Raw genomic sequence first — 26,204 nt, forward strand, 5'->3', positions numbered from 1 at the left:
TTTCTATTTATCAGAATAGTATACAGTTGGATCTTGACAAACTCAGAGATTAGGGGTACCCACGCCACACACAGTTGAAAATGCATACAACTTTTTGATTCACCCAAAGCTTAATTACTAATAGCACTACTATTGACCAGAAGCCTTGCTGAGTACATAAACAATATTAACACGTATTTTTTATGTTACACATACAACAAATATCAAAGTAAGGGGTCCAGAGTGCAAAAATGTGGACACCATTCATTGTAAATATGCAAATCAGAAAGATTCCAAATCAGAGGAGAAAAAGCTTTGAGAGCCAGACAGGTCTCTCAGTTTGGGGTTTACCTCTTACTAGCTTTTTTTTTTTTTTTTTTGACATCTTTGAGAAATAGTTACTTCATTTTAAAATAAGTATTATAATATCTGCCATATAGTTTTTTAATACCTGCCATAGTTTTTTAAAGGATTAATGATAATATGAACAAAGTAATAATATATGTGGTGGTCGCTTGCTACAGACTGAACATCTGCGGTCCCCTTAAATGCACACATTGAAACAATGCCCAGTGTGATGGTACTCAAGAGTCGGGCCTGTGGGAAGTGCTTACGTCATGAGAGTGGAGCCCTTACGAATGAGATTAGTGCTCTTATAAAACAGACACAACAGAACTCTCTAGCCTCTCTGCCACATTGATGGCATGGTGAGAAGGCACTCTCTATAAAGCAGAAAGAGGTCACTTATAAGACACCAAATCAGCCAGTATCTTGATCTAGGACCTCTCAGCCTCCGGAATTGTGAGAAATAAATCTCTGTTGTTCATAAGCTATGCATCTGTGGTATTTTTGTCACAGTAACCCAAATACACTAAGACATTGCTATTTATGCTAGAATGACTCAGAGAGTTGCTTCAGAGATTTTGCCCATGTCTGAGGAGGACCTACGAATGATTCTACAACTAAGAGGAAGGACCCACTGGGTATGAGGATGACAGTATATGTGGGACTAACGGCCAGTCAGAAAAATGACCCAATAGTCAGTGCTTTATAGCACCCTGCAGAAAGGGACTGATCAGTAAGGACTCATTTAACAGATACTGAAACCAGCCCTTAACAACTGTGACTTCTGTAGGAGTATATGACAGCCTCAGTTGTCTTTTATTCCTGGTTCTTAACTAAATGATAAACCATTTGGGAATAAAAAATGGCAGCCCACTGGAAAAATTAAAGTTCTATTTACTGTCATAGAAAACCCTCAGAACTACATATAATAAACAGAGAATATCTGGTAATAGACCCTTTGAATAAAGCAAAACTATTAATAATACACACATAAAAATGCAAAATCATAGCTACAGTTTAGAATATTCACCCAACTAAGAGTGGAACAGTTTTATACAATGCTTTGGAATAACAGGGTCATCTGTGAACCATTTCAGGCATTTGTTCAATGTGTCAACATTATTCATGCACAGGACACTTCACAGCTTGACTATTTCCATGTTTACCCTTTTAAAATAGGGCACGAATCTAATATGTGATGCTTTATCTATTTTTATACTTATTATTCCAACCTAAAGATTCAAAACACTTCTTTTCATTGAAAGAGCAATTTTAGTTGGAAAAACCATATCTACAACTTAATGCCTCCCTAAGAAATTAACTTACAGTCTTATACACTGAACAGAGGTTCAGGTTTTCTTCAGATTACCAAACTGAGGCCCCTATGGACTATCATGTAGCATTTTATAGTTGCTAGGGGAAAAGTCACCACTCATATGAAATTGTGTGACTTGATCATGGAAACAGGAGATGTCTTTAACTATAATGGTGTTATAGGGCTCTTGAATTTTATTTAAATTATTTTCTCAGTTTTATAAGGCCTCTTTTCCATTACTCTCATATTATTTTTTACATTTCATAGGTTTCATCATATCCAAACATGGTCATTTGCTTTTTCCTACCCATTAAATAGGAGTAATCACAACTTTTATTGCAAATCTCAACTTTAAATAACAGTGTTGTTTCTGGAGAGGTAATAATACAGCAGGATAAATAACCAGTCTATCAGCAAATGTCAAAGGAATAAAGGAAATTCAATATGCTCTGATGGCATTACATTAAAAATAAACATACACACAAACAAATAGCAATACATTCCATGACAATCACCATACAGTCTCAAGCAGGTAAAAACTACATTAGGTATAATTTAGAGGGGAAAATTCTTTGAAATATAAAAATTGGCATGGTTTATGCTTTCATGTCAAAGTAATCATTACTTTACCACTGGGAATGAAAGCTGATCTCTGTATTTTTTAATAAGTTAGAAAACATAAAAGTGAATGTTTTTACCAAGCTACATCAGTACTAAGTCTTAGCAATCAATTATTCATATTCATCTCAATCTCTGTCAAGAAAGTGGAATAACCAGTCTCATAACTAGAAGACCAAAGACCAAAAAAAAAGGACACCAATTTTTTATGATGATGCAGTCAGAATCACAAAATAAGTCACTCTATTTCTATAGTCAACTAACTTGAGCTTGCTTTGTAAATCATTTTTTCTTGGCCTCCCCATGCACATCACGTAAAGAAGAGAAGTCCAGGAAATGACTTTAAATTCAACCTACAGTTGGCCCTTGAACAACACAATGTGAACTGTGCAAGTAGTCTAGCTATATGCAGTTTTTTAAAAATAAATATTGGAAAAAATTTTTTCAGATTTGAGATGATTTGAAAAAACTCACAGATGAACCACGTACTATGGAAATAACAAAAAAATTGAGAAAAAGATGTATCATAAATGTGTAAAATATATGCTGGTACTCATAGGTGCTTACATAGGCATAAAGTGAATGATATTTAATATAAAATTAACAATGTGCTAGTTTTCTTACTGTTTCATAACTTTGCTTTCAAAGAATTATATTATTATAGAGTATTCCTTCTTCATAATTAGAGTAACTGCATATTAGCCTATTATCATAGGTTTTTTAAAAAATGTAATATTTCTAATACTGTGTTATGTATATGACTGTAAAACTGTTTGCTATAAAAATTTTATAACAATTCATTTATTAGTGTATAGTCTAGGCTACCACAAAGTAATTATATTGATTATATTCCTCCTTTAAAGCAATCATTGTTGATACAGGTATAATACATACATTGTTATAGCTGTAAATAAATGAATTTTTATGCTATCTTTTCATTTTTGCTTTCTACTATAATATGTATAATACCTATAGTGTTTTGTATCTTATAAAACAGTATAGATGAAGCTACTGAGAGACAATTCATTTTGTAAACAGAGGACATAAACTTCTGGTATCAATATAGTACAGTACTTTAAATGTATTTTCTTTATGATTTCCTTAATAACATTTCCTTTTCTATAGTATACTTAATTGTAAGACTACATAATATTGGTACACAACATACAAAGCATGGGTTAATCAACAGTTTACATTATCAGTAAGGGTTCTGGTCAACAGAAGGCTATTTATTAGTGACATTTTGGGGAAGTCAAAATGTGAATTTTTGACCGTGCAATGGATTGGTGTCCCAAACCTCCACATTTTTTAAAGGGTCAACTGTAGTTCTTTGCTAATCCAATAATGTTTAGAAGTTACCATCCTGCAAAATTTGTCACCTGTTAGCCAAAGACATGAGGATAATCAAATAGAAAGATTCAGTTTCCCAGCCCATTACTGGGAAACATGATGTCTGAAAACCACTCCACAGAAATTCTGGATTTTCAGTCACTCCATCCTAAAATCAAATCTCTTAGAAGTGTCTCAAAAGCTGGGATAATCTGGCTGACTCAGTTTTGACTATGAAGATTACCAAAAATCTAGGAGGTGGATGATGAATCTAAAGTCCTGAGGTATTAAAGTCTGGGAAATATCACTACAAATCCAGGCAAAGGACCAGCAGAACAGCACTGGTCATTTGAGGGTAGAATACACACATCTGAAGATAAGTGACAGGCCAGACAAACACCTGTGACTCTAAGAGCAGGAGTCTGATATTTGTCAGCTATGACAAAATACGACAAAAATCATAGCTGACAAATATCAAACCCTTCTTCCAAAGCTGGTCTACATTTATATTCTTTATGTCTGTTGTTAATTTTCCTATTTTTATACATATTAATATTCACAAAACTGTTTTTAATGTTCAGGTCTTTCTCAATTATGCCAATGAAGAACCACAAGCAGAGTATTTTTTATACCAGATTCAAAATGCCGAAGAGGGAAACTCTCCCAGACGGCTGGCACAGAAGATGTAATTCAAGCAAGAAAAGCCCAAGGTGAAGGAACTGGAATTTATTAAAAGGAGATCAGTCCTGAGTGTTCACTGGAAGGACTGATGTTGAAGCTGAAACTCCAATACTTTGGCCACCTGATGTGAAGAGCTGACTCACTGGAAAAGACCCTGATGCTGGGAAAGATTGGGGGCAGGAGGAGAAGGGGACGACAGAGGATGAGATGGTTGGATGGCAAGACTCAATGGACATGGGTTTGGGTGGACTCCCGGAGTTGGTGAGGGACAGGGAGGCCTGGCAGGCTGCGGTTCATGGGGTCACAAAGAGTCGGACACGACTGAGCGACTGAACTGAACTGAACTGAAAGCAAATGTGACTAAGGGAGGGTACACCATGAAACCTAATCCACAGGTGAATATGCATCAGGGGCAACACTTGGGTTTGCTCCTGGGGCAGAAGCAAACAGTGCAAAGGATAAAACTGTGAGCAGCAGGCAGAAAGGCAGACAGTGTTCCCACTGCCTCCCATGTTGTCTCAGGAGAAATTTTAGAATACCGCCATTCAGACAGCCCACACAGGCAGAGGGGAGTCCCAAAGGGCAGCAATAAAAACACAGGGCAATAATTATGCTGTTTGGTGAGTGAGCTCCATTAGGCTTATGTTTAGGTTTCAGACCCTGAAATTCTTCCTGTTAGCACTGTGACAATCTCCCCTTAATGGTGCCTTCCTTGCAGGATCTAGGAATTTTCTATATATATCCTCTGTGGGACTTTCCTTGGGCAGGTCTGACTACAGTCTACCAGATTCTACAATGTGTTAGTGACTGTGGAAAGCGTTTTATTTATTTTCCCACATTTAATCATCACAATGCTACTATTGCAGGAATTATATCTCCATGTGTGGAAGAGAAAAATAAAGCTCAGAGAAGTATTTAGCAATTAAGAGAAAGAAATTTACATAGAACAGCTCTGCTACTTAATTGCATAAGCTATCTAAATTCTCTAGGCCTGAGTACAGCTTTTTTATAAAATAAGGAGGTTCGCCACATAGTATTGCTCGTGCGTGCTCAGTCATGTCTGACTCTTTGCAACCCCTCAACTGTAGCCCGCCAGGCTCCTTGTCCATGGAATTTTCCAGGCAAGAATACTGGAGTGGATTTCCTTCTCCAGGGTATCTTCCTGACCCAGGGATCAAACCTGTGTCTCGTGTCTCCTGTTATGTTGATAAAATAAGAAAACGAATAGAGAGCCTTTATTGCAGTGACTGGCACATAGGATATCCTTAGTAAGTTAAGTATTTTTAATGTCAAAAAAATTTTTGAGCTTGGAAACCACACCCAAGGAGATGTAAGGTGGGGACAGGCAAAACAAGAGTTAGGGCCACTAGATAAGACACACTTTCCCACCAGATTCTCCTTCCAATGCAAATTTTATTTCAGGACAGAATGTTCCCTTACAGAAGATGGAGAATCACAATCTGGCGGATAGAAATTCAGTAACAAGCCGAATAAGAGTAACTTCATATGACAATGTCTCCCTTTGTCCAAGGACATTAAGAGGAATGTTCTAGTATCACTGGATAGTATCTAGTGATATTTAGTATCACTAAATTCCTTAGTAGGAAAACAATCATACAAAAACGTTTTGCCTAAAGAGACTAAAAACTGGAGAAAGAATATCTACTACATTCCAGCTTCATGTAAGAATCAAAACACATGTGAAAAAAATTAAGTATGTATATAATAAAATAAAGCACAAAGAATGATAGATTTGAAGGTTCACAAAACTTAACTATTCAAGAATGAAAATTTCAGTTCTTGGACCTTTCAAAGACAGTTGAAGAGAGTCTACTTTATAAAGAGAGGAAAACAAAACAAGCTATTGGACCACAATGGTTATGACTAGCAATGCCGATCAAATAAACCTGTGAGATGTTAACCTACCAACATTCCCCTATAACCAGTCAGATATCGCACCCCTTGCCTGATTTGAAGTATTTTTGTTCCATATTCCCCTACAGTAGCAAAAAGCTAATCAGCTTAGTCGTAAGTATCATTCATCATTTGGGAAACATAGCTGTTCTCAGCCTTAGCAAAGCTGCTTTACAAATTACTGGTAATGAGATGATACAAACCAGGCAGGAGCAATGAGACTGCTACTTCACTAGGCTGCTTCTGAATAGTTTCAGTCAACTTAATTGAGAAATAGCTCATCAGTTCTGTGAAACCTCCTATCCTTTAATAATTGGTATGATTTAAAATAAGAAAGAAGCAACTCCAGTTAACTACTTCATAAACTGGTGTCTGGTGCCATAAAGATGACAAAAAGAGCCAAAGCAACAATGATTAAGTGAAATATATTTCTGAACAAGCAAAAAGGGTGGTAAGATAAAACTTTTCATGATATCCTCAGAAACTAAGGGCCAAATCTAAAAAATCATAAATCCAAGCACTTAAAACTACTACATAAATAATCAAGTCATAATGACAAAAATAACCATTCTAAACGGCTGATTTCCCTCTTGCTATTTCAAAGAGGCCAGGGTCAATTCATGATCAATGATATCAGAAGCATCAAGTAAATGCGATGGTATTACTATGAAGCATGGTCACATATAATCATTAGAATGATCAACTGAAATGATATTAATGCTTGAGATCAATATACCAGGTAATAATAATATTCTACTCTGTATTTATTTATTATACCATCAGCCCCTCTAAATTCTTAAAAAATAAAAACTCCTAAAAGTCAAAGAATATTATTAATTTACTAGCTCCCAAGTAATAGGCTAATCAGGTCAATAGCATTTTGCTAAAAATCTCAGGAGAGCTAAAACCCACATGATATTTGGAATCCACGCTGCATTAATGGTAGGTATTTTGAGTAATGAACAATGAGAGCTACATTCTAGAAAAGAAATATGGTCCTCTCACTAAAAGAAACAGCATCAAGTGGGGAGCAAAGGAAGAGTTTTTTTTTCCCCACAGTTTACTGATAAGGCGCACCAACCTATGGAGACATGCGATTTTTCCAAGAAACTTAACACAGCCTCTGGGCTTCCCTGGTGGCTCAGAGGTTAAAGCATCTGCCTGCAAGGCGGGAGACCCAGGTTCAATCCCTGGGTCGGGAAGATACCCTGGAGAAGGAAAATGGCAACCCACTCCAGTATTCTTGCCTGGAGAATCCCATGGATGGAGAAGCCTGGTAGGTTACAGTCCACGGGGTCGCAAAGAGTCAGACACAACTGAGCAACTTCACTTTCACTTTAACATAGCCTATATCAGTGGTGAACCAATAAAGAGAACCAGGGATTCTGTAAAGCCTTTGTTCTCAAAGACCAACAGTATCACTTAGGAAGATGTTAGAAATGCAAATTCTCGGGCCCACTCCAGACCTACTGAATCAGGAACTCTGAGGATGGGATACAGTAATCCCTGTTTTAAGACGCCCTCCAGCTGCTCTTGATACCTTGCTGAAGCTGGAAAAAGACTAGGGTAATGACGACACACAAAAATTCTTAACAACTGGCACAGAGCACTTTTGACTTCCCCACTGACTTTCTAATTTACCTACCTATATGTTGAGAAGAGACTGTTGTGAGATATGCCTCTATTTATCAGATGATAAGCACTGAATTTCAAATATCTTCATAATTTCTATGACCATGACTTTACGAGTTAAAAATGTTTAGAAATTAAAATTTTTCTACTTAGTATGACAATTGAAGACATTAGCAATATTTGTGATTTACTCAACATTCAGTGTTTTATATTAGGGTTCTAGGAAATTTATTCACTGAATAAGGAGTTCTGCTCTTAGAATTGACTTATTTAAAATATACTTTCCATAATAACATTGCTATAAACCATTCATATTGTTCACACAAATAAAAAGAAATCTAATATACACTAATAAACATATACCAAAGGACTTCTGATTTATATACTTTCAGTATGATATATTACTTTTTTAAGAATTAAAATGAAAGATGTGCAATTTCACTTATCATATTAAACTATAAGGCCTAAGAGACAATAAAAGCTGAGTATGAAAAAATGTGTAAAAACAACAAAGGATACATATTTTTTCCTTTTCAATATTAAACTGAATTTCCAGTTGTGTCTGTAAAATAAATAGATTGGAACCAAGAGCTCACGGTCATCAAAAGAAAATAATGTTCCATATTCATTTTACTTTTTCTCCTCTTCTTTCAAGGAAGAGTAGCACTATGGAATAAAACATTAAATCTAAACTAGTTCTCTGACTCTAACAACCCTAATAAGTTTATGATGAGGCAAAGTGGGTTTTTTACCCACCTCAATTTCAACATATTTTTAGATGCATTTAAAAAATTACTGAGCACAGGGCCCATGAAATATAAACAAACGATCAGATATATTTGGTAAGCAACATTATTTTTTATCATTCACATTCAAAGAAAGTTCATACTTCATTGCTTAGAATCAGATTTATACTCCAAATCGGAAACACTGTATTTTTAGTGATTCGTGGATAACTGAAGTCTCATGACTACTTTTAGATACAGGGGTCACTTAAATCCTCCAAAGTAAATCAAACATGCAGTCAAGGGCACTGAGTACAAAAATACAAAACGTCAGGTTTTCTTCTGGCCCCACAGGCTTCCTTTCAGCATGACTCTGATAACACTTTAGATCCCCACCTCTAATTCCTCCCCTATATACTCGGTGATTTCTAACAGATACTCTGTTTTGCAGCATCCACTGTTAAATCAACTGGGGCTTTCTAGCTTTATACTTAGAGGTAAATGACTTTTCTCCTATAACTCACCCTTCATACCTTTTGCAATTCTCAATTACAAGAGAATATTCTGACCTCAGTTATATAATTTTCTTTAGTTGCACAAAATTAATAAATCTTTCGATGGAATAGGATTTTGTTTTTGCACAGGGTGCAAAGTAGAGTGTGAAATAATCAAAGAATGTATATACTAAATAAAAAAGACATAACTTACTGAATGCAGACTAAATAATAAGTGCTTAGCACTGCAGGGTAGAGAAGGTATTGAATTTAGAGTTCTAGCCTTCAGGAGACTACACTTTGTCAGGGAAAAAAATCAAATTACTACACAAGAAACAATGATCTCCATTTATGAATGCTATCCTTCCAGCAAAATACAAAGTCTTCAATTACTTTTGAGTCCCCCATCTCCATACCCTGGATCAGTCACCAAGTTCTGTGGCTTCTATTTTTCTCACCTGTGTGAATTCCACATGCATTATGCCAAGTGAAAGAAACCACTCTCAAAAATCTACATAGGATGATTTCATTTACATAAAACTCTGGAAAAGGCAAAATTATAGGGACAGATACAGATTTGGTGACTGTAAGGGATTGGAGTTGGGGGTGGGAGGGTGCTGACTATAAAGGAGCAGAAGGAATTTTCCCAGGGCAGTAGCAATTCTGTATCTTGATTGCAGTGATGGTTATAAAACTAGGAGCATTTGTCAAAACCCACAGAACTATAGACTACATTATGTACATTTCATTGTAAATAAATTATGACACAATAAAGTTGATTTAGAAACTAAAAAAAAAGGATATCAGTTTCTATGAGAACAAAATTTTAAGACATAAAGAAAGCCCTTCTGAAAAAACAAAAGCCCATTAGTAATTTCACTATAACTGATATCTTTCTGAACAAAAAATGATGAGTGATTCAAAGGGAAATCTGAACAATAAAACTGATAGACTTAACCTCTAACTAATTTTTCAGAGAACATTGACTTTCAGTCCAGAGACCACTTGTATGCTATAATTTGGGACAGCATAAAAAGAAAATGGGGATTTTGTGTAATGTTAAAATCACCAGAGACAAAGGTCTATTTTAATTCTTATACTTAAACATCTTGGAAATTAACAGTAAGATGGCATATGCTACATACCTACAAATCCTCTCTATTCGTACATTCATTAAAGGTTATTTATCTAATTTTTGGTTGTCCTTTGTTCATTATTTGTAATACGACATTCTAATCTGGCTGCCTGGAGTTAAATTACCACCCTGTGAAGTTGTATCCCAAGTTCATTATAAGTTCTGCTTAAGACAGCAAAAGAAACTGTGTATTTTGGGTCTCTTTCCTTTTTTGTTTTCAGCAAAATATTATTACTTAACATTTACTAACAGGCAGTGTCAAGAAACAAAATGTATTTAAGATTGAACTCAACTCACAAAAAAATTTACACTGATTTACATCAACTTTTCAGGGCCCCAAATTTTTTATTTCCACATATTTTTTCAATTCCTACATACATTCACAGAACCTAAGCACAAAATAATTTTTAAATAATTATTTTAATTTGGAAAAGGCAAAAAAATAAAATGGCATCACTGACTCGATGGACATGAGTTTGAGCAAGCTCTGGGAGTTGGTGATGGACAGGAAAGCCTGGCGTCCATGGGGTTACAAAGCGTCGGACATGACTGAGTTACTGAACTGAACTGAAAAAATGAAATTTTCAAGTAATTAAATCATTCAAACTTTAAATATTATATCAGAAGAGCCAAAATTTATCCTTTAAAATACCATATAGTCTGCCCAACTCAAATCCTCTTCAGATCTGCATTTTCCTAAAAAACTGCAGTTAGCAAAGCACACAAGCACAAAGCTCCAAATAATAGAACCATGGTGCCCAGAATCAGCTTAGGGTGGAGAAGCTTTAAGGACAGAATCAGTCCATATTTGGTTTAAAGGTCTAAGTATGGCCTGACTGCAAGTTAGGCAAAAATTTGAAAGGGACTGCTGAATCTGTGGCCTAGTAAATCAATGCTCTTGAAATTTATGCTATCTTAAACTGCTGTAGATTCACTAATACTAAAATGATTTCAATAAACTGACAGATTTTATTTGTAATTTCACTTAAAACAGCAAAGCAATATTTTAAAATAACTACAATATTGCTGATATGTTAATATATATGAATCTCTAGGTTGTGGGGTAATTCTTTTCCTCTTCACAGTGGTAGGCTGTGTTAATACAACAATTTTTCTTTTATTGTTCACTAATGAAACAGTAATTGCCATCAGAATCCCACTGGGAATATAGACTTGCAAATATAATAGGCCTACGGACAGGTTTTACATATCTATAAAGATTCTCAGATACATTTTGTTCTGCATGAACACACCAGACCAAAATGTGTCCTTTGCCACGGAAGATAAACTCCACATTTTCAGAAATGTGCAAACAGGAGAAACAAACTTAACTAGGCAGATTTTAGGTTCTTCTTTCTAGCAACTAAATGGAAGAGCAATTAACAGAATGCTCCTTTTTATCAAAAACTTATTAACCTTTCACTAGAAATCTTAAAAAGTTGCTGAAGTTTTCAGTGTTTCAATTCAAAACATAACTGCCAGCCTTAGTACGTGTTCCAATGAACGTACTATAATGTAAACTGCACACTCCACTTCAAATGTCAGTTGTATAACAAGGAGATTTAAAGGAAGATATTTTAATGTACTGCTAGCTGACTGAGCACTACCTTTGGAGTTTATTCAGGGCATAAAGATTTCTAGAAATTCATTTAAAATAATATTTTCTGGTGATGAACTACATTCAGTGATTATCGTCCACTGAGCCCTCAGGCACTCTACTGCTTCTAAACATTCAGTTCAGTTCAGTCGCTCAGTCATGTCCAACTCTTTGCGACCCCATGAACCGCAGCATGCCAGGCCTCCCTGTCCATCACCAGCTCCCAGAGTTTACCCATATTCATGTCCATTGAGTCGGTGATGCCATCCAACCATCTCATCCTCTGTCGTCCCCTTCTCCTCCTGCCCTCAATCTTTCCCAGCATGGAAGATATCATTTGCCATTCAGCAGGGAAATTAACAAGGGTTTCCATTTCCCATTCTTAGATTATAATCTTTACTAAATCCCAAATGAAATGTAAATGAAGTACCTTTCATGATGTCCCAAATCTGACAGAAATTCATCTGCATGTCTTTGGAGTTCATTTCCTTCTAAATTCTTTAATTTCTTCAACTCACTTTGTAAAAAAAACCAAAGCTCTTTAGCTCCATTTTCAATCCTCCTCCTTAGGATTTCATGATCCTTCCCCAAACCTGTTGTCAAGCAATGGAGAGTATTAGCATTTCCAACATTCTGATGAAAGGAAACTTTCAATTATATGTACTAATATCAGTATATTGAAGAGGAGAAACAATGTATGATTACCTACCATTTCTAGTTTGTTTCTTATAATTTTCAATCTGTTCTTTGGCCTTCACAAGCTGCTCTTCTAAAGCACGAATCCTTCCTGAAGCTGGCCCCTGATCAATGGGGCCTTCTGGTATTCTGTAGTTCAAGGAAGAAAACGTAAACATTTAGCTTATACATTATGCAAGAAAATACATGCTTACTTTGCTAAAACGTATTTATTGGTAACTCTAGAAGTCACCGGACCGTAACACATATTAGAAGTACCAAATGAAATTTTCTCTTCAAAGGTAAGGGTAAGACATAAACACTGGAATGATACTGAACACAGAAAAAAATAATCTAGCTCAGAGATGTACGATCTTTGAAGAATTAAGGAACCTTTACAACTGTCTCCTAAAAACTCATCATACTACTCTGAATTACACCATTAGAGCCAAAGTGATCAATTCTTTCACTAGTGTTGAGAACAACAAAATTCAAGGACAGGGTGACAAAAAGGCTTAAAAGGAGTACAAAAGCTTGTAACTGAAAACATGTCTATGTTCAAATATCAAATGCAAATTATTTCTAAATTAATCACAATATCAGGCCATGTAAACCTGTGCTCCAGTTCATGAACTTATAACCTTAGATTACTAAGCATTGGTTGTATAAGGAAGGGAAAGACAAGAATAGAAGATGAAGAATACCAGAAAAAACACCTGACAGTTAATGTCCTGTTTATGTCGGGAATGAAAACTACCAGTCAACAACATAAAATGTTGGAACATAGCAGAGGAACTCCTGCTTATATTGCTTATATTATCAATCTGTACAACTTTTTTCTAAACTGTACTTATTTCTAACATATTTTGTTTTTATGTGACTTTTGACAGTATTCTATACTCCAATTTTGCCTTAAAAGCTATTCACATCCTAATCCTGGAATCTGTAATACTATCTTAGGTGACAGAAAACTGTGTGATTAAGGATCCTGAGAAGGGGAAATAGGCGTGGATTACCCAAGTGAGCCATAAATTGTAACCACAAGTGTTCTTGTAAGAGGGGAGTAGAAGGAAATTTTATTACAAAAGAGGAGAAGGTCATACCTATTACTTTGAAGATAGAGGAATGGGTCATGAGCAACAAATTCAAGAAAGGCATCTTTAGGAGCTGGTAGAGGCAAGAACACAGATTCTCCCTTGGAGTTTCTCTAGTGAATGTGGCCCCACAGGCACCTAGGTTTTGCTCCATGTAACTCATTTCTGACTTCCCAAACTGTAAGATAATAAATTTCTACTATTTTAAGCCAAGAAGTTTATGGTTATGTGTTACAGCAGCAATAGGAAACTAATACATACACACATATTTACACACATATATATAAATATGTATATATACTTTTGGAAAAATATTGAGAAGATTAAAAAATGGCTGATTTTTTTCTTCTATAATCTATTTAAATGATGAAATGTCTCTAAATAGTTAGCACAGTGTCTGTTAATAAGCCTTATCAGGACTACTCTATCTGGGCTCAGTCATTTTAGAGATGAGCTGTAACCTTAAAATGCCTGGGATACTAATTTGTACCATCGCAATCATTCCAATTTTTAGACTATACTTGACAGAACTTAAATTTAGATATCAACCTGATGAAAAAAGTAATATAAAACTTCAATACCTTTTCTAGCATTTTTATATAACAGATAAAGCCAAATTAACTTCAGAATGAATGCTTAGTAAAGAAGCTCTTGTTACAGTTATAAAGAAAGAAAAAGTGAAGTTGCTCAGTCGTGTCTGACTCTTTGTGACCCCATGGACTGTGGCCTACCAGGCTCCTTCGCCCATGGGATTCTCCAGGCAAGAGTACTGGAGTGGGTTACCATTTCTTTCTCCAGGGGATCTTCCCAACCCAGGGATCGAACCTGGGTCTCCTGCATTGCAGGCAGACGCTTTACCGTCTGAGCCACCAGGGAAGCTACAGTTATACCAGAGTAAATAAAATATTCTATAATTTCACATGAAATTGTATGCATTAACACTGAACAGAAGCAGAAATGATAGTCATCCACTAATCGTGAATGTTCCAGGCTACAGAATTTGAATTAAAAGAAGCCTCATTTGTATACAAACAACAGAATAATGGTAAAATGAAGAGAGTTGTTAGGTGCACAATTACCCAATTTATGAGCACAAATACGTATACATTCATAAATGAGGCATTTCCTGGTACATAATTTTTAAAACTTGGCTCTTAACCACTTTCCAAATTAGATGGCTGGTTTGTAGGAAATAATTTGAAAATAAAATAAAATTACCCCCTCTTGTAATTTATTATGGCAGCAATATACCATAGGATTAGGATGTCCTTTTCCAGAATACATTTTAGTGATACAAAATTTCAGTCAATAGAAAGATATGTCCAGGTTCTCCTTTTTATCTCATTTCTTTATGCAATAATGTTAGGGGAAAACAGGCATGGAAAAACAGCATAAGGTCTTTTCAGCAGAGTTCCATTAAGCATTAAATCTGATCTAATTCTAATAGAACAGAAAAGAATTAGTGATTTATATGTAATAATGTAATCCAACTATGGATAAACTAGTTATGATTTATAAACTAGAAATGGATGCTTGGGGCTGGTGCACTGGGACAACCCAGAGGGATGGTATGGGGAGGGAGGAGGGAGGAGGGTTCAGGATGGGGAACACATGTATACCTGTGGCGGATTCATTTTGATATATGGCAAAATCAATACAATATTGTAAAGTTAAAAAATAAAATAAAATAAAATAAAACTAAATTAACAATATTGTAAAGTTTAAAAATTAAAAAAAAAGAACTACAAAAAAAAAAAAAGAAAAGTAATAGAAAACTCAATGCAAAAAATGAACACAATAAGGGCTTTTCTTTCCAAATCCCATACAGAAAAGAGTAAATCTGTAAGAACAATCTCTTTACCTGAATATTTAGGTAATTGAATGTTTTTCCAACCAGTCCATTCTGAAGGAGATCAGCCCTGGGATTTCTTTGGAAGGAGCTGGAACTCCAGTACTTTGGCCACCTCATGCGAAGAGTTGACTCATTGGAAAAGACTCTGATGCTGGGAGGGATTGGGGGCAAGAGGAGAAGGGGATGACAGAGATGGCTGGATAGCATCACTGACTTGATGGACGTGAGTCTGAGTGAACTCCGGGAGTTGGTGATGGACAGGGAGACCTGGCGTGCTGCTATTCATGGGGTCTCAAAGAGTCGGACATGACTGAGCGACTGATCTGATCTGATCTGATTACATTCACTGTGCAAAAAGATATATAGAATATCTTCTGGCCAAGATGAAGTAACAGAAGTCAGATTTATCATTAAGGCTGGAACAAGTGAAAACCGGGACAGGGAGGCCTGGTGTGCTGCAGTCCATGGGGTCACAAAGAGTCAGACATGACTTGGCGACTGAACAACAACAACAAAAACACATGAAAACCCTGATAAAGCTTATGAAACAATGGTTTAATAAAACTGGAATCTGGAGAAAGATGGAGGGAAAAATAGGTGATTCTTGGCTTCAGTACTCCTCAGAAAGAGAGTAACTAGCAACTATTCACAGACTAGATACCTTTTTAAAGATCCCAGAACGAAAGGGTGAGTATGAAGTATCCCCTTCAACCATAAAAGCTGAGAAAAAGGGCATTAGAAGAGCAAGAGGAGTGATTTCACGTTGACCACCTCCCCGACCCCAACCCTCGCCAGCTCAGTGCAGTGCTGTACTGAAGAGATCCCCTGGGCCTAAAGTTTTTCCTGCAGAAAAAAAAAGAGTGTAAGAGGACATGAAGCTTCCCCAGCATTCCAGATGCTTCCTGGGAGGCCCACTTAAGTACTTCATGGGGACTACTAGGAGAATCAGCTAGAGATAGAGGAGGAGGAAAGGGCTCACAGCAGTCAGTGCGCAGATCTTGGCAGACTGCATTCCTACTAGGAGTTGGGCCTGAACTGAGATCCTGATCAAGCGACTCTGACCTCTTGCAGAGCTGAACTCATGACCTCAGCTGGTCTGGGAATTTGGCTGGCAGTTCTGCATGGTTGGTTCCTCAGCCAGAGGGCTGTCTTGGAGGAGGAGCAAATTCTAGGGCTCTGCCGATACAGGGAAGCAAGTCAGCAGCCCTACTCAACTGCTGAGCATAGCCTTCAACCCCACCTTGAGCAGGAAGCCTGGCCTGAGATGCTAGGCAGTCACTAGGCACATCCTATGGCCACCCAAGCAGGGAAGAAAGTCACTGGCCACATGCAACCACTGAGCATGGCCTCCAATCCCATCCAACAGTGAAGACTGGCAAAAGATGCCACACAGTTGTGGGCAGCCATGAAGAACATCCTATGGCCTACTTAGGAGGAAAGCAAGTCAGCAGGCCCACCCAACTGCGAAGCCCAGTATACTGCCAACCTGACCAGGAAGCCTGGCCAGGGCCCTGAGGCAGCCACAGAGCCCATTCTGCAGGTCTGTTCAAGCAGAGAGCTGAGCCAGAAGCACCACTCTGCTGCTGAACATAGTCTCCAGCCTCATAGGTGACTGGAGACCCTGGTCTCTGAAGCCTATCCTATAAGCCCATTCAAGTGGACAGACAAGCCAGCAGCCTGGCCCAACTACAGAGCATGACCACTGGTCCTGTCTGACTGAGAAAGTCCAGACAGTGTCCCTCGACAGCTTTGAAGCCTAGCTTCTGGTACTGACTATGTGGAGACCAGCCCTTGGTGCTGTACAGCAGCACAGCATAGCCTACAACCCATTTATTTGCTGAGCATGGCTTGAAAACCTACCCAGTTTGAATGTCCAGGTAACCACCTCACCTAATCATAAAGCATAACCTATGGCCCCACCCAACCAGTGAGTCCAAAAAGCAACCCCTCAACCACTGAGCATAGCCTCCAGCTCCACCCAACTGTGGGGTACAACTGGCAGCCTACCTGGCCAAGAAGCCCAGCAAGAGACTGTCAAACAGCAGAATACAGACAATAGCCTTCTAAATTACAGAACCCAGCCTATAGGCCCACCCAGTTTTGGGGCACAGTGTATGTCCCAGTCTGATCTAGGAGTACACCCTGAGTTCCCGTCTGATCATAAAGCTCTGTGTATGGCTTTAACTGAATACAGAGTCTTGTCAATGGTGTCATCAAGTCAGGGGGCATAGCTTGAGGCCCCATACAACCATGGATGAATGTGGAGCTCAGTGTATGGCCCTGCTCATTCCCAAAATGCAAACAACAGCACTCTCTGGACAGCAGGCTAGAGAACATTGCCCACAGCCCTGCCTGACTAGGTGACTACAGAGCCTAGCAAGTAGCCCTACCCGAATGCAGATCTCAGCTAGCAGTTCAGTCTGAAAATGTGAAGCCCAGCTCTGAGACCTACCCAAATGCAGAAAAATAACACTTGCTCTGTCCCTCAACTTCAGAGCACACACAGTAGCCTTCTCTAACTCATGTTATGAATGTAAGCACTCCTTGTCTAAGGCTGCTACCAGCTGCCCATCCAGAACCCTAAGCTGAGCTGACTGGTAAAGGTCTCTCCCTGCTTAAGTAATTCAGTAAAGGCTGGAAAAGACGCCACTTTCTCAAAGGAGAATATATCCACACAAGGACAGAAGGATCATGAGGAATCAGGTAAATATAAAACCACCAAATGAAACTAATAAAGCTCCAATCACTGTACCCAAAGAAATGAAGATCTGTCAACTGTCTAACAAAGAACTGAAAGCAATCCTCTTAAAAAAATTCAGTGAACTGTGAAAAAACATAGCTAATAAAAATTAGGAAAACAATGCATGTAACAAAATTGTGAATTCAATAAGAAAACAGAAACCATAACAACAACAACAAAAAACCCGGAAACCTAGACCTGAAAAATACAATGACTAAAGAATTCAACAAAAAGCTTCAACAACAGACTTGATGAAGCGAAGAATTAGCGAACCTAAAGACAGCTCGTTTGAAATTATCTAGTCAGAGGAGCAAAAAGAAACAAAAAGAGTGAAGAAAGACTAAGGAAATTATATATTCCCCAAATCAAATTATAAATTCCATAAGCAAAGCAATCTATGATTACTGGAGTTCTAGCAGGAAAAGAAAAAGAGGAAGGGACAGAAGGCTTATTTTTAAAAATATCCAACTCTGGTGAGTTATTTGAACATCTAAATTCATGAAACTTGTAAGTCCCCAAGTAGAATATCTGAGGGAGTTTAATAAGGGTGCAGAATTCAAAATCAACATATAAAGTTCAATGTATTTTTATATTTAGGAAAAAACAATGGGAAACTGATATTTCAAAGCACATTATTACTTATAGTAACAAAATCATGAAAAAATTAAATATGATGCAGTAAAAGATATATAAAATCTACAAAGCAAAAATGATGAACTTTGCTTAGAAACTGACAGGCCAATTCTAAAATTCATATGGAACGGCAAACACCTAAAACAAATCTGTGAAAGACTAAGAAAACTGAAAGACCAACACTATCTGATATCAAGATTGTAAAGTTACAATAATCACTATAGCGAGATACCGGCATAAAGATAAATGAAGAAATCAACGAAACAGAATAGAGTCCAGGAATAGGACCACACGTAGTATGCAAAACTGATTTATTATAAAGTCACAGCAATTTAGTGGGGAAAGAATAGCTTTTACAACAATAAAACTCATAGAAGAAAACAAAAAATTATACCTTGATGATCGTCAGTTAGGCAAAGTTTTCTTAGATATGACACCAAAGCATGATCCATAAAAGAAAGAACTGATAAATCAGACTTCACTGAAATTAAAAACTCTTTATTTAAAAAGACACTGTTAAGACAATGGTGAGACATGACACAGACTAGAAGAAAATATTTGCAAATCTCATATCTGTTAAAAGATTTCTGTCTAAATTATATAAAGGATCCAATCATCAGAACACAACCCAAGCGGGGGGAAAAAAAAATGGGAAAAGATTTGAATAGATACTTCACACACACACAAAATAAATTAAAAAAAACATAAGCATATTAAAAGATTAAACATCAATAGTCATCAGAGAATGAAAGGAAAGCAGACTGTGTGGCTGGCCTATTTCACTGATTATATTTAATGTCATGGAATATGAAACAGGGTTTCCTGTAGATAATCTTCATTCCTATTAAAAATGTCAACATGTTCATGTTTTCTAATATTACGCATATTTCAAAACTTATGAAATTCTCTGGAATAAAACATTTGAAGAAAATCTTTCAAACATGATGTCCTTCTAATACACAAACATAAGCCACTTTTCAGGGAATTCAGTGGCTCTGTTCAAAAACATAAAAATCAGTAAATTCCTGCTTTGTGGTCAGAATAGGAGAAACAGTGAATCTTGTAGCCTAAGTGTTATGATTACACAGGTCTCTCAGAAAAATTAAACTTTTCTCATCAGAAATATATTTAATAGTTCATTTAAAATAGGTTGCCGTTCTTAAATATTAATACTTCCAATGATTTTGCCATGAATGCTGAAACAATAAAGATCTTTGTTAAGAAAAAGAACCTAGGCACAAATAAACAATATTAGGAATGAAAAGAGAATTACAAGCACAGATACAGAATTTTAACTCATCACAAAATACTACATTTTCAGGCACTTAATGTTAAGATATGGAAAAAAATAACTTCTAGAGGAAACTGAAATATCAAAATAGATTCAAGAAGAAACAGAAATTTAGTCAGTAATCCAAAAGCTATTTAAGTTAAAAAAAACTCTAGGACCAGGCATTTTTATATATTAGTTTCATAAATATTCATAAAATAGTTATATAAATTTTTTCCTACGGAATATAAAAAGAGAAGTTCCAAACTCCCACTCCTGAAATTAGTATAAAATTGATAGAAAAGTGGTATAAAGGTCAAGAAAAGGAAAATTAAAGGCCAACAAAAAATTTGTTTTCAAAATCCTAAGTGATATATCACCATGGCAATGTTTTAAAAAATATACCATGACCAGACTTTATCAAGAATATCTAGTTGGTTTATAACTAGAAAAGATACTAATGTAAATTCAATGAAATAACAAGTTAAAGGCAATAATAAAATTACCATCTCAACAGAAACAGGAAAAAAATCATTTGACAAAAGTTAAAATTTATCCACAATAAAATTCTTAAGGAATAGAAGGTAAACTCCCTAAGTTGATAAGGAGTATGTATCAAAAAATTCACAGTAAAAATCACTGTGGATCAAAATTAAAAGTATTCCTTTTAAAGTTAGAAACAGCAGAAGAAATGTCTGCCATCACTGCTCTGCTGTTCTGGAAGTCTTAGTCAATGCAGTAAGAAAGAGTAAGACTTACAATATAGGAAAGGAAGAAACAACTGTTGATATTCACAGATGATATGATCTTTAATGTAGAAAATCCAATATAATCTACAAACTAACTGCACTAAGACAGTTCAAGGAAATTTCTAGACACAGTATTAAGATATAAAAAATTAGTTTACTGTCCCTAAACAATAACCACAAATTACAAAATGTATCTCTTAAATACATCACATTTAAAATAACAAACAAAATGATAAGGAAGGAATAAACCTAAACAATAGTAAGATATGCATGACAAATATCATATATTTTCTGAAGAAGTAATCACAGCCCAAATTGACCGGATATAATTCTAATAAAAATTATAAAAGGATCTTTTAATTGAATGATCAGATCAGATCAGTCGCTCAGGTGATCCTAATACTCATATAAATCACAAAAATCCTCAGAGATTAGAAATTTTGCAAAATAGTAAATGGGTGGAGGATTTACCCAATCAGATTAACTAAATATAATACAAAACAGTATGGTACTGGCAAAAAATCAGATAAATTAATGGAACTTAAGAATAAAGTTCCCGGAGACAGATCCCAACATATATAACAGAGGTATCATTCTAAATTACTAGGGAAAGATAAATTATTCAATAAATGATTGCTTAGAGAGCTGGGTTCCTACTTGAAAAATGTGAAAATTTAAATAATCAGACAATCAAAACTTTAAAATTTTAGAAGAAATTTTATATTCTTCATGACCTTGGGTCAGAGATGGATTTCTTAAACAAGGATTTAAAAGCCTAAACCTTAAAAAGAGAGACTGATAAACTTAACTGCCTTAAATAGGAATAGAAAAATGTACGCAATAAAGTTTATAGAATGCAAGAGGATAATGGAAATTATCTAAATTATTATCTAGATAATATAAAGAACTCCGTCAAATCTATAAGAAAAGACAAACTGATAGAAAAATGTACAAAATAGATGACCATGCAATCCACAGCTGAGAACTTTAATGATTAATAATTCTGAGGAGTGATCAACTTCAAAATTTTAGTTGCCAGGATATTCAAATTAAAACAGGTATCTTTTCTCACCTATTAGAATGATAATAATTAAGAGTATAAGATTGAATGTTGGTGAGATGCAGAGTAATTAGAACTCTCATATGCTGTATTAGTTTGCTAGGGCTGCCATAACAAAATACCATAAGCTGCTAGCTCATACAAAACTATTTTCCCATAGTTGCTGCTAAGTCGCTTCAGTCATGTCCGACTCTGTGTGACCCCATTGACGGCAGCCCACCAGGCTTCCCCGTCCCTGGGATTCTCCAGGCAAGAACACTGGAGTGGGTTGCCACTGCCTTCTCCGATGCATGAAAGTGAAAAGTGAAAGTGAAGTTGCTTAGTCGTGTCCAACTCTTAGCGACCCCATGGGTTGCAGCCTACCAGGCCCTCCTCCATCCATGGGATTCCAGGCAAGAGTACTGGAGTGGGTTGCCATTGCCTTCTCCATTTTTCCCCATAGTTAGGAAGGCTAAAAGTTCAAAATCAAGGTGTTGACAGGTGTAGTTTCATCTGAGGCCTCTCTCTTTGGCTTGTAGATGTCCAACGGGTAAATAAAAAGATGCTTCAAAATCACTGATTATTAGAGAATACAAATCAAAACTACAATGAGGTATATATCATCTCACACAGGTCAGAATGGACATTATCAGAAAGTCTACAAATAATAAATGCTGCGAAGGATGTGGAGAAAAAGGAAGTGTCACATACTATTGGTGGGAATGTAAACCAGCGCAGGCACCACAGAAAACGATACAGAGGTTCCTTGAAAAACTACAGATAGAGTTACCATGTGATCCAGCAATCCCACTCTTGGGCATTTATCCAGAGAAAATTCTAATTCTAAAAGATACATGCACCCCAATGTTCACAGCAGCACTGTTTACTAAAGCCAGCACATGGAACCAACCTAAATGTCCACAGACAGATGAATGGACAAAGAAGATGTGGTACATATATACAAAGGAATATTACCCAGTCACAAAAAGAAACGGAAGTATGCCATTTGTAGAAATGTGGATGGACCTAGAGACTGTCATGCAGAGTGAAGTAAGTAAAATGAAGACAAATATATGATATCACTTATATGTGGAATCTAAAAAAATGATATAAATGAATATAATATATACATACATATATGTGTATATAATATACATATATATGTTTTTGTGTATGTGTCAGTCACTCAGTCTTGTCCGACTCTTTATGATCACATGGACTGTAGCCTACCAGGCTCCTCTGTCCATGGCATTCTCCATGCAAGAGTCCTGGAATGGGTTGCCATTTCCTTCTCCATACACACACACACACACACACACACACTCATTTTACACACACACACATATATACATAACTGAATCACTTTGCTGTATACCTGAAATTAATACAACTTTGTAAATCAACTATACTAAACTATATATACAAATATATAATTACAACTTTAAAAAGAAAAAAAAGAATATTGCTGTAAAAATATCAAGTAAAATGTCTTTTATTTAGACAAGATTAACTAACATAGTTGTTCATCATCTGCCTAAACTTTGTCATTGCCATGGAAGACTAGAACTGCTAAGATCAGATCATTTCACCCAATAAAAAGAATTATTTTAAAAAGCAATCTATAATCTATATTTTTGGCATCTTGCCAATAAACTACTAGGATACTATAAAGTTGGACCATTTATAAATATGAACTAAACTGGCTGAAAATTAGAATTATACTCAGTAATTCACATATGCTCATTTTTTTAAATTTGTCTGTTGGTTTTTTCAGTTAGTTAGTTAAACAGGCACTAATGGGACTAAAATATTTCCAGAAAAACCACAAAAAATAAATACATTTATTCAAATGTCAAGCTTTGTCAAATTAGATAAATGGAAGACATCTATCTATTGAGAGAAAATATTTTATTCAAATGAACTGCTGCTTGTGGTTATGCTTATTCATTGGTTATGCTTATTCATTTTACAGAGTATGTAAAAATGTAAATGGAACCCAAGGGTTGGTAGAAGGGTCAAGCAACGACATCAGTTTTAACAGAATAATCACATGGGAAAATCTGGATTGAAATTCAGCTCTAAGATACTGTGATATCAACATTAAGTAGGTCTTAGGCTCAATTCTCCAAGGAAATCTGTGTCGATGTTTATTTTGACAAGTGAAATAGAAAGTGTAAACTAGACCATGGTTTCATTATCCAGAAGCCAAAAACAGAACAATCTAGACTGACAGTTGTCCCTGCTCACTTCAAATATGAGAAAAGTATCCTTGTTAACACAAAGAATTTTGGGTAAGATTTACAAATCAGGTAAACTGAGGGGGTGGAAAAGATATTCCATGCAAAAGAAAATCAGAAGAAAGTGGAGTAGCAATACTTGTATCAGAAAAAAATAGATTTTAAAATAATGACCGTTACAAAAGACAAGAAAGGATACTACATAATGATCAAAGGATAAATCCAAGAACATGACATAACAACTGTAAATATATATGCACCCAACACAGGACTTCCCTGGTGGCTCAGACGGTAAAGAATCTGCCTGCAATGCAGGAGACCTGGGTTTGATTCCTGCATGGGGAAGATCTCCTGGAGAAAGGAATGGCAACCCACTCTAGTATTCTTGCCTGGATAATTCCATGGACAGAGAAGCCTGGCAGCTACAGTCCATGGGGTCACAAAGAGTCAGACACGACTAAGTGACTTAATACTTCCACCCAACAGAGGCATACCTTAATATATAAGGCAAGTGCTAACAGCCATAAAAGGGGAAGCTGTGACACAATAATAGTGGGGGACTTTAACACCTTATCTATACCAACAGACAAATCAGACAGAAAATTAATACGAAAATACAAGCCTTAAATGACATATTAGACTAGAGAGACTTAACTAATACTTATAGGACATTCAATAGGAAAGCAGCAGAATACACTTTCTTCTCAAATACACATGGAACATTCTCCAGGATAGATCACATTTTGGGTCATAAATCAAGCCTCAGTAAATTTAAGAAAACTAAAACCGTACCAAGCATCTTTTCTGACCATAGCACTAAGAAATTAGAAATCAGTTACAGGGGAAAAGAAAAACCACAAACACATGGAGACTAAATAATATGCTACCAAACAATCAAGAGATCATAGAAGAAATCAAAGAGGAAATAAAAAATACCTAGAAACAAATGACAATGAAAACACAATTCAAAATCTATGAGGTGAAGTGAAGTCGCTCAGTTGTGTCCGATTCTTCATGACCCCATGGACTGTAGCCTACCAGGCTCCCCCATCCATGGGATTTTCCAGGCAAGAGAACTGGAGTGGGTTGCCATTTCCTTCTCCAGAGGATCTTCCCCACCCAGGGGTCAAACACGGTCTCCTGCATTGTAGGCAGATGCTTTACTGTCTGAGCCACCAGGGAAGTCAAAATCTATGGGGCACAGCAAAAGCAACTCTAAAGGCGAAGTTTATACCAATATAATCCTACCTCAAGAAATAAGAAAAATCTCAAACAACCTATCCTTACACCTAAAGCAACTAGAGAAAGAAAACAAACAAAACCCAAAGTTAGTAAAAGGAAAGAAATTATAAAGATCATAGCAGAAATAAATGAAATAGAGATGAAAACAACAGCAAAGATCAATGAAACTAAAAGCCAGTTCTTTGAGAAGATAAACAAAATTGATAAATGTTTAGTCAGACTCATCAAGAAAAAAAAGAGAGGATCCAAATCAATAAAACTAGAAATGAAAAAGGAGAAGTTACAATGGACACTACGGAAATACAAAGGATCATATGAGATTATTACAAACAACCATATGCCAATAAAATGAACAACCTAGAAGGAATAGATAAATGCTTAAAAGAACAACCTTCCAAGACTGAACCAGGAAGAAACAGAAAATATGAAGAGACCATGGTTCTACCCATGGTTATCAGTTATCAAGTTATTCTACTTTTAATGTTTATTGGGTTTTGGATAAATTTCTACATTTCAACGTTTCTCAATAGTAACAGCTAATTTACCTCATATTCTCAAAAGGGCAAGGGTCTGGTGAGAATATTTTCTGGGCACTGCATTTACAGCAGATTATTGAATTTTTGTCAGAGTTTATGTATCAAGCAGGCCCACTAAAATAAACTATTATTGGAACACTCTTCTTATAAATTAAGAAAGCAGTGAATGACAATATTAAGAAATGCAAAGACCATGGTTGTCTGCCAGTTCAAATCTACTGCAAATCTTTTAGATTTGTCAGATTCAAAGGATAAAATGATAATACTGTTATTACTAGCTCAGTAAGTGAAACAGAACCCATATAACAAAACACTGAAAACCTTGCAAACCACAGAGCACCTCTGGATGTCTGGCCCAGGAACATATCCCCAA

General features: G+C 36.2%; 1 protein-coding gene and 1 non-coding gene across 18 annotated transcripts in view; both read right to left on the reverse strand.

The window, feature by feature from the left end:
- The window catches only part of FUT8 (fucosyltransferase 8), a 337,919-nt gene that overhangs the window by 110,533 nt on the left and 201,182 nt on the right, over positions 1 to 26,204 (reverse strand). For all 17 annotated transcript variants that reach the window (XM_005890017.2, XM_070377695.1, XM_070377698.1 and 14 more), the window contains 2 exons: positions 12,474 to 12,589; positions 12,195 to 12,357 (listed from right to left, as the gene is read on the reverse strand). In XM_005890017.2, the coding sequence (XP_005890079.1) occupies positions 12,195 to 12,357; positions 12,474 to 12,589 (279 nt within the window). The remainder of the gene's footprint in view (positions 1 to 12,194; positions 12,358 to 12,473; positions 12,590 to 26,204) is intronic.
- TRNAC-GCA (transfer RNA cysteine (anticodon GCA)) lies at positions 14,338 to 14,409 on the reverse strand. The gene has a single exon. It is a non-coding gene; the product is annotated as a tRNA-Cys (tRNA).

Source organism: Bos mutus, chromosome 10, assembly GCF_027580195.1.
Source record: "Bos mutus isolate GX-2022 chromosome 10, NWIPB_WYAK_1.1, whole genome shotgun sequence".
Taxonomy (NCBI): domain Eukaryota; kingdom Metazoa; phylum Chordata; class Mammalia; order Artiodactyla; family Bovidae; genus Bos; species Bos mutus.